The sequence below is a fragment of the Haliaeetus albicilla genome, chromosome 10, assembly GCF_947461875.1.
Source record: "Haliaeetus albicilla chromosome 10, bHalAlb1.1, whole genome shotgun sequence".
Lineage (NCBI taxonomy): Eukaryota > Metazoa > Chordata > Aves > Accipitriformes > Accipitridae > Haliaeetus > Haliaeetus albicilla.
Window position 1 is genome coordinate 40,792,301 of NC_091492.1, and position 13,339 is coordinate 40,805,639.

Here is a 13,339-nt window from a genome sequence, read left to right on the forward strand (position 1 = left end):
TACTTCGTGATTCTTATCCATCTTGGAGTAAGGCAGGGGCCGAGAATAAGATCTCAGATCGTCATGGCAAGATTCCAGGGATCCTGACATGCTTGGTATCAAAAGTGGAGAATAGGTGAAAAAAACTTCAAAGGAACAGGGCTTTCTAAGTCATCCAAAAGAATGGGGAAGAGATTTCAGATACATAAAAAGGGGCAGGGCGTGGATTGTTATGCTGTTGCCGTATCTCTTTGACCTTTTTGTTTAAATTGGTACTGACACTACTACAAACAGCAAATACATTGATCAGTATCTTGTCACTGTTCTAGTATAAACTTCAATTTAAGCTCAATTTTTGCAAGCTGTTTTGTTTTCCAATATACTATTGGCAAAGCTTGGCAAGATAATTTGAAATTTCTTTTCTTGCTTGAAAGAAATGATACTTCATATATCAGAAGGCTAAGAAAAAGTATATTGCTTCTCACAAGGTTTTAAAGTTGATGCTAACTTGACCTGAAATCAACTAAGTTGATTTTGCACTTCAGAAGTATAGTTTTCATCAAAAACCACCTACTTATATCCATGTTAGAAACACAAAAAGTGATAAAGCAGATGAGGGCAGTGTAAAGAAGGTTTTGTAAGCAAAATGTGCTTGTTTTCTGCCAAGCTTTTCACTAAATATCTACAAGTATGGCCAAAACCACTTCAGCAAGTGGATATTTCTGTCAAGTGTGCTTGTACAGCCCTTTAAGTTACTTCAGCCAGGAGGATCCCAAGCTCTTGGTACAGCAAGAACTTCACCCACAACTGTGAGAACATGGCAGTGTGCCATTCGGCAAAAGATTACGGCTGAAATGAGAGATACCATGTTCACGTGAAGATACTTGGAATTAATATAACAGACACAAATACTTGGAAATTTCTTTAGAACACTAGCATTAATTCATCTATTTGAGTAAAATACTCTTGATCTTTTATGTGCTGAATCAGGATGGTGAGTGATTAGGAAGGGTTTTGCCTTATCCAAAAGTTACTTGTTTTCAGCTTTCTCTAACTTACTTGAGGAGGAGTGTGTGCTGTGAAGAGTCTAAGTGTGTCAACTCGCTTTAGTAATTCCTATACTCTGTTGGTTCACCCAACATAATTTTTCTTTGAAGTCACTGTATGCCTCATGAAATGTCTTTCATTAATATGTTACTTGAAAGTATAGTACTCATCCTCTCAAGCAGTTGAAAGAAGGATTTACCACATTTAGCTTCTATTGTATTCTAAGCTTTTAACTGTCCTTAACTTTTTGTCCCAAAAATGGTAAATGCTTGGAGGTACAGGGATTTCAACAACTCTTTTAAGACTAAAACCTTCAAGTTTTCTGTCCTTAACATGCAGAAATGATGGCAGTGCCAATCCAGGCAAGTAGAGCTCTTTCTAAAACTGAGTTTTCAGCCTCCAGTTGCAGAAAAGTAGAATTTTGATGACTGAGTAATATTCATTGCAAAACTGAGATCCAGTGCAGTGAAAGGATGGTTTCTTTTTTTTTTTTTTTTAATTGAGATAAACTCCAGAATGAAGCATCTTCTTGAAACTGGAAATTGAAATAGTTGTTTAAGAATATCAGTGTTGTATTGGGGTTTTGGATGAAATTACAGAGGTTTTGACACACCTCTTTATTTGTTTCTTTGGAAAACATTTTTCCAAAGGTTCATCTAAAACTTTTTTTGCTGCAATTCCAATAAAACCATATTTTGTGTGTTCTCAGTAGGTGCAATATTGGGCCTTGGTTTGCATATCAATAGAGAGGCAGCAAGTGCAGTAAGGGCTGAGGGAGGAACAGTGGATATGGAAAGTGTTGTAAGAGTTGTCTGGTAAATCTTATCACAAGGAAGATGTCTCTGAAGCGTAGGAGCTTGCGAGGTTGTGATATAGGAGAAAAAAAGCTTGCGTTTGCCAAAGGCACAACTCACTCCATGGGGAGGAAGAAAATGAAACTTTTTCAATCTATTTCTTTCTCCCTACTCCAGGCTACAAATTCCCACACTAATGAGGTGGTGGCAGTCAAGAAAATGTCCTATAGTGGAAAGCAAACGAATGAGGTAAGATGAATAAAGACATTTCTGCATGCAGAAGCTGTTGCAACCATAATGTAAATCTGAACAGTGAAATTAGCTGCGTATTTCATTTGACCCTAGCAGTCCAGCTTTTTAATGCGGTAGCTGTTGCTCACTTCCGTAGGAAGCATGGAGGTTTGTGGAGGGAAAATGAGTTTATGCAAATTCTGACAAATAGTTCAGTTTAAGGAGGTGAATGGGAATTCAGAAGGCTTGTATGGTGGTTATTTCAGTAATAATTCCAGTAATAACTGCATTAAGAGCACACCGGCTACTGGAGCCATAACCACAACTCTTTGAGGTGTTGACTGAGATGTGTAGCTGACTTGAAACACTTTTCAGGATCTGTAATCTAAAATTGCATAGATCTTGTATTCAGAATATTAGTCTCACTTTAATTGTTGCTTGTTAGTTGTATCTCTTATTTTTGTGTTGCGGTGCTTTGAACTTGGATTGACTCTGTTCATTTGGATAGGTGCGTAGACATGCATGTTTAAGACAAAACAGGGATGTTTTAAACTCATTTTTTCCTTGCTTACCTGTTGGTCTCCCACACATGCTGAGGTCTTCCAAATGTCAGTGGCTTTGTGCTGCATTACAGAAGGAAGCAAACAGCTAACTGCTGCTATCTCTAGCATGTATTATAGGTGTCATTGTCTCTTGAGGCAGGTGAGTTTGTTACTAAGTTTGAGACCACTGGACAGTTCAATATGCAAAACGGTAGCAATGCTTGAACTAAAATGTGTTACAATTAAAATGAGGAAAAAAAGATTTTTGCAATCCTCAAGCTGTTTAAATATGTCTTGGGAAGTCTCAGTGCAATAGGGATCCAGACAACTGATGTACAGTTGTGCTTTTGCAACTATGACTCTTACCATCTTCACATTATAAAATGGTTTTATGGTTGCTTTTCAGACTGTACTTGCAGGTGTGGTGTATGAGATATGTAGGGGATTAAGCAGAGAAATATATTTATACCTTTTTGCCTTTTTTTATTAGAAATGGCAGGATATCATCAAAGAAGTCAAGTTTCTACAACAGCTGAAGCACCCCAACACCATAGAGTATAAGGGCTGTTACCTGAAAGAGCATACGGCATGGGTGAGTGAGTGATGTGGCATTCAGAAGTCTTCATGAGCAGAAAATGTACAGTACAGCAATCAAATATTCAGTACATGTAGTGTCTTTACATGCAGTACATGCAGTAATACAGTATTCATCCCATGCTGCCTGTAGTCCCTTTCATATGAAGAAGCTTCCAGGTAATTTTAAGGGAATAGATACTTAGGATATTGCAACAAATCCCTGCTTCTCTGAGGCAGGCCTCTGTGTTCATGCAAATTAAACAGTTATTATGGAACATCCTCTACAGTATCTCCCCACGAACTTCTGAGTGCCTAAACCTTCTTCACAACAATGAAAGATGTCTTGACGTTGCTGGAATATTTGGAGCATTTTATTTTGTTCATCACTTATTGCATTTCTTGCAACTTCAAGTTTTATTTGCTTCTACTGTTACTCAGCCATTCAAGTAGTAACTGTTTGTGGGGGAGAGTCTACCCTATTATTCAAAAGCATGCTTTTTTTTCTTGCAGTTGGTTATGGAGTACTGTTTAGGATCAGCTTCTGATTTGCTAGAGGGTAAGTTTCATATAGTCTTTGATTTTTCTTTTTGCTAGTGCCCTTTCTGAGTACAGTGGGAGGTTGTTTTTTCACAGACTGGTACTTTGCAGATGGTAGAGGCGGTCTGTCTATACTACTGCATTCTGTAGCTAGAATGCCAGTGTTTGTGATGCCAAGGGTAAGCTGAGACTTTCCCACGAGGCCAGTGCTACGTATAGTCGGCATGCACATTTATGTGTTGTAAACTGAAGGTGTAAATGTATATAGCTATGTTCCTGTAATTTGTGCTGCCTTGATGACTGAAGCAGAATGCTTGTTTTCTGAATTTCCATAACAAAAACCTGCAGAGATCACTTTTGTCCTTGCCTTGCAGTTTGTAGGAATAATTACAGATGGTTTTATAGAACAAGAGACTGATATGACCTCAAAACTAGAACAGCAGCACCTGCAGAGGCATAGGGAATCTAAGCTGAAGTTTGTAAGAACTAGTACTTCTTATGGGCCATATCTTTTGTATATAAGATATGGTCAGCCAAAGGCATATGCTGGTCATATTTAGGGATATATGGAAGGTGCTTTGGGGCATCTCTTTGTAGCAGGTATTCCTCGTTTTCCTGGTTTTGGCTCTTTGGGGGAAAAAACTGGGAAGTTTTCCTTGCTAAGGACCAAACGAGTATTTCAAATATACATGGCAAGCTGCACTGAGGCATATCTCCTGGTATTAAGAGTAACTGTTGGCCCTAGCAGGAATGTGAAGAAAAATGTGGTTTCCTATGACGTGAAATACATGCACAGGCTGTGCATAAACTCTGAGCTGCTAATGGCCATCAAGCCACAGGAAACTAGTACAGTGAAGATGATGTTTACCTCATAGCTGGCAAAATTGGTGGTGTTCCTTCTCTTTAAAAACACTGTCTTGGGAAAAGATCACACTTACCTTCTTATGGTTTTTTTTGAATTTTTTTTTGTAGTTCACAAGAAACCACTTCAGGAAGTGGAGATTGCTGCCATCACCCACGGTGCCTTGCAGGGGCTGGCCTACCTGCACTCTCACTGTAAAATTCATAGGTAAGGCTAGAGCTTGGTGCTGCTAGATGCCCTTCCATCTTCCACTCTCTGGAGTCTGAAAATTGCTTTGCTGTGTTTAAGCAACTTTGGTAAAGGTTATTATACCAAAATTTTCTCTAGTGGACATGTCAGTACTCCTACTGTCAGGGTAGATACATAAATAAAAGCTGTTAGCTGTTAAGGAGTGCATTTTTTTGGTTGAAATAATTTCATGTGGCTATATCCTGTGCTGAATTCTCTTCTATGTTAGCAATTTTTCTCTGCAGACCCTGGTAACAAAGAATAAACAAAGTGGAGTGATAGAGCTAGACTATTTTTAAGATTAGATATTGTAAGAATTTTTTATGTATGAGTAAGTAAAACTTCATGCTTTCAGAAATCAGTCGATGAAGGCATAAGTCAAGGGTAAAACTACCTTGGGAGAAATCAGAGCACACAAGCAGAGGAAGATGTTGTAACAGGCTGCTCGTGGATTCTGTTCCTAGATCTGTCTTTCGTAATGTGGTATTTTTCAGGAGTTTGGATTTTTTTTACTCATTTGTCAACAATGTTGCATGTTTTTATTATAAGGGGGTTTTTGTCTTAATTTTGGATGCTGCTAGTATGTCAGGAACTTGTGAAATGGGTGAGAACTAGATTAGCATAATGAGTGGGGAGTCATCAGAATGAGGGAACTTGAGACTAATTTATAGGGCTAAAAGCCTCTTCGTAGTTTACTGGCAAGTTTGAGACAGCAAATTGGTATATCTGAGGCTGAGACAGTGAGGGATTTCTATAGACCCAGGAATTATTTGTCACTTGTTAGAATAACTATTGGGGGCATATCTCCACGTGGTTATTAAATCATATTTAAGTGAAATATTAATTTAAACATGAATGCCAGTTTATGAAATTAATAGTATTTTTTTATCAGCCCATTGCATATATGCCCTTATCTGAGCATAAAGATACCTGTTCTGATATATTTTACGTGCTTTCAAAGTGCATTGAATTCTTATTTATAGTAAATGACTCCCTGTATGGACACTATAGAGAATTAGTTTTTCTCAGTATACTCATTAGGACTTTCTAACGTGGTGCAATTAATGTGTTGTAAATTTAGCAATTTCACATACTGAAACCTAGCTACTCTGTGTGACCTTTCCATTAGCATGTTTATTGCATATCAAGAACAAAGCTGGTTATTTCTCTTTCAAACTGGAAAAAGTTACTTTGCTGTTGCAGTGTGCTGAGAGCAGCCATAGGGAAAGTTACTGCTAGAAGTACCACGCAAGCCTTTCCTATCTAGCTGGTTTTCTTCCACGGAGGATATTCTGCCTTTTAACTTCTGAGATGGGAAGGCAAGTCTGCCCTCTCAGAAAAGAGGACCATCAAGAGATTTCTAATTTTCTGATAGACTTTGTATCTTAAAAAGGAGAGGCAAAAGAGTGCGCACACCTGGAGGAAAACACCGTGCTTGCCTCTGCTGTGGCAAGTTCCCGTAGACTGTGAAAAATAAAGCAAACGTTGAATGAGAAGGGACCAAAGCTGGCGGGTGGGACAGCTTTGGTTTCCCTGCCCCACAGCAAGGAAGGCAAAACCGAGCGTGACCTAGAATGGAGGGACACCTTGTGGAGATGCAGGAACAAAGCAAGTCTCTAATCTCGCCTCCTGAGCTCTCTGAGCATCTCTGCTACCAGTTAGTTCTCACGTCATGCTATGGGATGGCAAAGGATGAGATTATTTTCCGTTTAATTGCAGGCACAAGGCAAACCTAAGTTAGCAATTACGTTTGCTGATACCTAACGTGGCTCCTGAGTCCTCTGTTGATTGTTGTACAGTGAAGGTAGCAGTGGAGATGATAGCAAAGAGGACAGCCTGTGCTGTCTCTTTTGTACTTTTGAGGTGTTCATTCTTGCACATATAAGACATCTTTAGCACTTGTCCTCCAGCAGAGGTGAGAGGTGCATAGACCCAAAACATGAAGACATGTCAGGATGTATTTGAGTAGCACATGTGTACAAATAATTCTGTAATATTAGTTCTGAAGCTCTTCTGTCCTGGGAATGAGGGAATAGAGGTTCTTTACTCTGGCTCTGCTGCTGAAATACTGTAAGTAAATTCCTATCTCTGTGGCTCTCTTTATCCCAGCTTTGCCTATCCTGTGGGCTGCCCTTTGGAAAGGCATCTCACCAGTGTTTATCATGCTAAATTTAAAGGGTCTTTCAGCTTAGCTGTTGACCGGGTCTACAGTGATACTGGATTTGTGTTTGATGCACAAATCATTATGCTTCAACCGTTGCATGATAATTCAGTGTATGCTCTTCCTCTGCAACAAATACAAGATAGCTTTGTTTCCCTTCCCATTTATCTAATTAGCTAGTTTTCATAGGGTCAGAGTATGAGTGCATTTGGCAATACACAGTAACTTGTTTGTGTTGGAGGTCTACTACTATTGATAAGTGGCTTTGGTGTTTAGGGACTTTACAGTTGAACACCAGATAAGAAAAGCTGATATTTTTCTTGATGAATTTTTTGTATAAAGATACATTATATATTCTGAAGACATGGCAAAGAAATATTGCAGACTGTATGGTGTATACAGCCTGGCTGACAGGGATCCCTTAAGTGTATTCCATTTATGTTGAGGGTCTACTTGTGCAAAAGCAAATAGTTTTGCCCACGTAAAGGCATCTGTGGCATACCTAGTGTGCAATTTTCCTTTTGTTATTGAAGTGCTGTATCAGGGTTTTAAGGAACCTTCACTATATTGTGATTTTCAGCTGACAACATCTAAGTAGACTTGAATGTCTTTAGAGCAATCCTTCTTTTATGTCAGATGGGTGGAAGAAAAAATATTTCAGATATAACTGACAAGTCTGTGTTAAACTTTGAATAGGGTCATTGCCAAGTGTCTTGGAAGGTATGCAAATTGAGTTAACCTTTCTCAGCATTTCATGGGCAGTTAATTTGAAATTATCCCACTTACTGCTGGAATTTAGAAACTTATGGTGCCAGAGGTGTTGAGTGTATCTTGTGCCTTTTGTATTTCAGTAGTGTCATTATTGTTAATCTCTTAAATGTGTGAATTATGAGAGTTGTAGGAAGGATTAGATAAGGGAGCCTAGGGCATTTGAGAGATGAAAATGACATGTCTGGTATTGTTTAAGGGTGTCACAGCTGGGTATTAGGATACATCTCTCCTGCATCTCAGTTTGGGGCCTCAACCTTGCAACCATGACTCATCTCTTCTTTTCTTCCCTCACCCCTTACCTTTTTGGGTGCAGCCAGGTTTCCATTCCCAAAAAACCCATGTATTTGATTTTTCTAGCTTAGTGGATTTCTGTGTGTTTGTAAATTTTGGAAGTTACTCTACTGTGGCTGGAAGTATACTTTTCTTTTTTTCTTTTAAAGGGATATTAAAGCTGGAAATATTCTTCTAACAGAACCAGGTCAAGTGAAACTAGCTGATTTTGGGTCTGCGTCTATAGTCTCCCCTGCCAATTCGTTTGTGGGAACGCCTTACTGGTGAGTAAAGCCTACAGTACTTCAGTCCTTTATAAGACTGCTCTCTTCCATTTCCAGTGTTTCACAATCTGAAAATAAATACCGACCATAAAAACTTTATTAACCAAGCAGTTTTCTTAAAATCCCTGTGTCCAGCTTTTCAGGAAATGTGTTCTTCCTCAGTACCTATGAGTAGAGGTAGGCTGTGCAGCACTTTGAAATGGCACCAGTTAATGTTTTGCCTGTTGTAATGCCATTGGCTTAAAAATTATTAACACTTGTCACAGGTGATGGAACTAAGACAACCACATGGAGAAAGGGAATCCTGTTAATCTGGCCATGCAGACTGCAAGTCACACAGCTACTTAAACTCTGTTTTGAAGAAACTTGCTTAAGGGTCACTTGAGTTGCTTGGCATTCCTAACATAGTGGACCAGCATAGCTTTATGGTCCACTTATTTTGTGGCAGACACCCCAGGCATTGACAGGAGGTCACCTATCACCCAGCCTCTGAACGAGTCCATTTGGCAGGAAGCCTGCTTCATCTTTGAAGAACAAAAGTTAAGAGGCTGAATTTTTGCAGGCTGGACCCGCTGCTTCTTTTTCCCCCCCACTCATCCCTTTATCCTGGACCACCGTATTTCCCCACTGTTCCAGATTTCCCTGTTCCTTTCATAGCTACACTCACAGGCTGCATATATCTGCTGGAAAACTCTCCTGGTGTGCCAATGGAAAACCCATCATCTCTGGTGAGAGTGAAAGTGATGCCTTTAGGACTCTCCCAGCCCTTGCTGTCTGCCTGCAGGTACAATGCCTTTGAGAGTGGTGTGGGTCTCCCATGTGACAGCATGTTGTGCTAACAGCAAGATGATCAGATTGGCCTCTTACTTTCCTTTCTTAAACTGCCTCTTGGAAGAGTTGCTAGTGCAGGCAAGCATTGTTTCATTTCAGCATGGCTTTACTCAGCTCCATGCTGGCTCTTTAAGTTCTGGTCCGCTGCGCTGCTGAAGATGATGAAACCATCTCATTTTAAGTTACGTGCTGGGAATCACAGTTTGTATCCTCTAACCCACATGTTTTGCACTGTGGTTGGTAGGATGGCACCAGAGGTGATCCTTGCTATGGACGAGGGACAGTATGATGGAAAGGTGGATGTCTGGTCTCTTGGGATCACGTGTATTGAGTTAGGTGAGTAAATACCTGGTAGCTGAGATGAATAATAACTGTTTGCAATATTTATTAGGAAATCCTGAAAAAATGGAAGATTCTTATTCCTCAGAAGTTGGTTTTTGTTTTTTTTTTTTCTTTAAAAAGCCTGTCTTGGAAAGCATTGACAGTTGAGTTAAACCTTTTACTCACTGGCAAATCAAGAGCAAGCCATTAATGCTGTTGTTCTTTAATGTTAATATGGTGTGCTCAGTTATTCCTTTAACTAGAGGATTCTAGTCTTGTATGAGAGGAAATTATAGTTTGTAGACTATATTTTTTCAAGCTGGATTTTGAGAAAGTTGTTCCAGCTATTATGTCAAGGGAACTGGTGTCCTAAGAACTGTGCGTCAGAAGGGACCTACATTTAATTTTCAATTCTTCTTACTTCCCCACTCTCTGAAACAAAAATCTTCAATCTCAGCTGAAAGTTTGTGACATGAATCAACGTGGACAGGTTCTTTACATGAGAAGAAAAGGGTTTGCACTGCAAAGGGCAAATGATACGCATCCACACAACCTGAAGCAGATGTAGATGTGATAGCAGGTATACAGAGCAGATGTGTGCATTTTAAGTTTGAATATTGACATTGCATGTGCTGAGTAGATTATTTTCAAAGATAGTCTTGATATGGATTATACTTAACCTTAACAGCAGTACCTCATGAACTTATTGTAAGGACAAGTTCACTGAAAACATTATTTATAAACGTTTAATCAGCAGAAATATATATGAGATAACAAAGAGGAGGACGTACAGAATGGGAAGAAATGTTGACTCCAATATGGAGATGGTAATGGTGTAGATGACTAGTAACTACCAGTGTTGTATTTCATGTGCCAGCACTAATGCCTTGCTGACACAGCCTGTATTTTGATATAAAGAATGCCAACATCAGAAATTTTAGACTTCTGTTCTGCATGGCCACTGATATGTTTGTTTTTCGTGCAGAGTTTAGGCATGTTATGGCCTCTCAAGGAGTAAATCACAGTAGTAGAATAGATGTTATGCTACCCTATGTAGGCACTGAGTCTTCATACTAGAATTTCTATGGAGCTTTTCAGTCAAGAATCTCAAAGTCACTTTACATAGTTGATGGGTTTGCTTTTTTTTAATATTACCCTTTTAAGAAATATTAAACTTTCTTTTTTAAACTTTGAACTTTGCCTTTGCATGATTCCATATCTGAACATGGGGTCAGGTAGCAGTGGGAGGAAATTTCTTTGAATGCTGATGTCTTAATTTCTTGTGTAGCTGAAAGAAAGTGGTGTTTAAAGAAAAGAAAATGCAGTGGTTTGCATGCATGCTGCATGTCAATGACAACTGATTGCTCTGACCTGACACAAACTTAAAAATCCTGGCATCATTGGCTGATTGGCATGACTGACCTTAGATGGTGGTGAAAACTAGCTTTTCTCAATTTCTGTGTGAGATGTGCTGCACTCCTGAAAGGTCAGGGGCTGGTAGATAGGTGTCCTCTTGGTGCAAGGACTAGAAAGAATTTTAGAGAGAGTTAACAACACATCTGGCAAGTGAATTTGGCAAACTGTCCCACTCGCAGGTGACTGCCGATGGCAAATGAAACAGGCAGCCAGCCACTCTTTTGCCTTAACACAGATGCTACAGCAGTGCATCAAAGATCTGTAGGAATTGATACATAAATTTCCTAGCCCTGACATGCTGTATGTCTAAGCTTTGCTTTAGTCAGCTTCTGCTGATTTTACCATAGCAGGTCAGGTGTGAAATGTTGCAGTTAAGGTAAAATTTACTGGAAACTTTTCCTTATAATTTGCATCCTGTTCTCTCTGGATTTCATCATCCCCTCTTCAAATGAATAGCAGCTTTCTTTGAGTGGTTGTCCTGGTCTAATCTAGAATATTAAAATAAGTAGCCTAAATGTGATGATGACAGTAACGAGCTATTGATTTAGCAGTGATACCCTGCTCATACTTCTATATCTTTCTCCTTTTCTTTCCAGACTGCCTTATCACACCTTTCTCTTCTCTTTCTAGCTGAAAGGAAGCCTCCACTTTTCAACATGAATGCAATGAGTGCCTTATATCACATAGCCCAGAACGATTCCCCTACGTTACAGTCAAATGAATGGTAAGAGAGCTGCTGTTACGAGAATTTTTTGTTGTTTGTTTTATATCCCTGAAAATGCTCTGCAAAACTCTCTGCGTGGTTAAAGTCTGACAAGAAAAAGTGTTTGTTGCAGTGTAGTGATTTGACTGCGTTCTCAAATAATACTCCTTTAATACCTCTGTGTAGGCAGGCTCAATTTTGACCTTCTGTCACTTTGACTGTGCTACTATCTAAATGTGTGGAGGTGTTAATTATGGGGCTGTAGACGCTGTAGGAATTAAAATATTCTTGGATGCATTAAGCCAGCCATAGCTCAGCTTCAGCAAAGTTTCCAGCTGCAAAAGATCCCCGATAGAAGAATTGTTAGCATTGCAGTGCAGCTGAAATATGGAGAAGGGGAGGGGAGAGGTACATGGAATACAGAGGTAATTAGATGTTTTCAGTGAGTGACTTCAAAAGTTATCAGAGCTCTGTGGCCAGTAACTATCCCCATGCTACAGGCTTGTTCCAGAATCTGGGCTTGGATGCAAAAATGCTTTGTTATTCTGTGGGAGCAAAGGGGTTACCCCGTTTCCTGTTCTCTGTACCCAAGAGTGGAATGTAGCTATGGAGTAGTGCTTGGCCGAGTCTGCAGATGGCTTGAAACAATAGCTCCTGGAGAGGTGTGAAGTTCCCCCTGTTACACTGCTAGGCATTTAAGCAGCATAATTATTTCACTGCTAATCACTTTATCAAAACCACTCTACTTCAGTTTTCTTATTTCATCGTCTCTAGTTTGTCCATTTTTCAAGATTCAAAGAACTTGGTCTTGTATCTGCACACTGATACCCATGGTCGTCTTTGCAGAATTTGCAATGCAGAGTAGAGACAACTTGTGAATACAGCATAAGAATCAGTATGCTTGATTGCAAGCAGTTTGTTTATAGTCACCTGTTTGCTCTCTGTGGCTTTGAGAAGGGAGTAAGCAAGGTGCCTTTTATGCCGCTTTCGAGTTCAGTGGCACCTAGATGATCAGTTTTCTTCTTTCCAGTTGTGCTACAACCTCATATATAGCCTAAAGTGTTGTTGAACTAAGCATTGTATCAAGGCACTTCACTGAGTCAATGTTTCAAATGGTGGGAAGCTTCTAGAGAACAGAGAGCCATTTCATCGGCTAACTTAACGAGTACATTTCTGGAGTTACCAATAATTTCATTGTCATCTATTTTTAAGTAGTTGAGGAAAATCTAAAATAGTGACTGGTACACATAGTTCTTGCTTGGTTTTCAGTTTGTGGTTGGGGATAATTGTGTGTTTGTGTTTGTTTCAACAGTCTTTAACTGTTTGAAGAGCTGATGGGATCAACTTACTCAGAATTTGAAAAAAACAGTTAATTTCTCTGCCCTAGAACTTAAGAACAAATTAGTCAAGGTTTTTCTTTTGCTCTGCACTAATAAGTGTGCATGTATTCCACATCCTAAGCTTCTTTTTCATTTAGAACTTTTTTTTCTATTTACAGGTCAGACTCCTTTAGGGGATTTGTTGATTACTGCTTACAGAAAATACCTCAGGAAAGGCCATCATCAGCAGATCTGTTACGGGTAATTTTTCACATCTTTTCCAGAAATTTTGGAAAAATCTGTTTGGGTACCAAAATAATTCTAAAGATGGTGAAAAAATATTTAACCTTTAAAAAAAAAAATTGTTGGTTTTGCTCTCATCTGAATCAGTAGAGTGTTGAGTTCTTCTAAAGAGTATTTTAGGCTGTTTAACTTTGTTTCCTGACTTTGCCTGTTACGTCCGTCAC

At 39.3% G+C, this 13,339-nt stretch overlaps 1 protein-coding gene across 5 annotated transcripts in view; it reads left to right on the forward strand.

Annotated features, from left to right (window-relative positions):
* Positions 1-13,339, forward strand: part of TAOK3 (TAO kinase 3) — a 94,683-nt gene that overhangs the window by 45,267 nt on the left and 36,077 nt on the right. For 4 of the 5 annotated variants that reach the window (XM_069795278.1, XM_069795277.1, XM_069795281.1 and 1 more), the window contains 8 exons: positions 1,998-2,069; positions 3,084-3,185; positions 3,680-3,725; positions 4,679-4,775; positions 8,169-8,282; positions 9,358-9,449; positions 11,481-11,574; positions 13,052-13,133. In XM_069795278.1, coding sequence (XP_069651379.1) covers positions 1,998-2,069; positions 3,084-3,185; positions 3,680-3,725; positions 4,679-4,775; positions 8,169-8,282; positions 9,358-9,449; positions 11,481-11,574; positions 13,052-13,133 — 699 coding nt within the window. Of the gene's footprint in view, positions 1-1,997; positions 2,070-3,083; positions 3,186-3,679; positions 3,726-4,678; positions 4,776-8,168; positions 8,283-9,357; positions 9,450-9,995; positions 10,015-11,480; positions 11,575-13,051; positions 13,134-13,339 lie in introns of those variants that run through there. The other variant, XM_069795282.1, reaches the window with a different exon arrangement.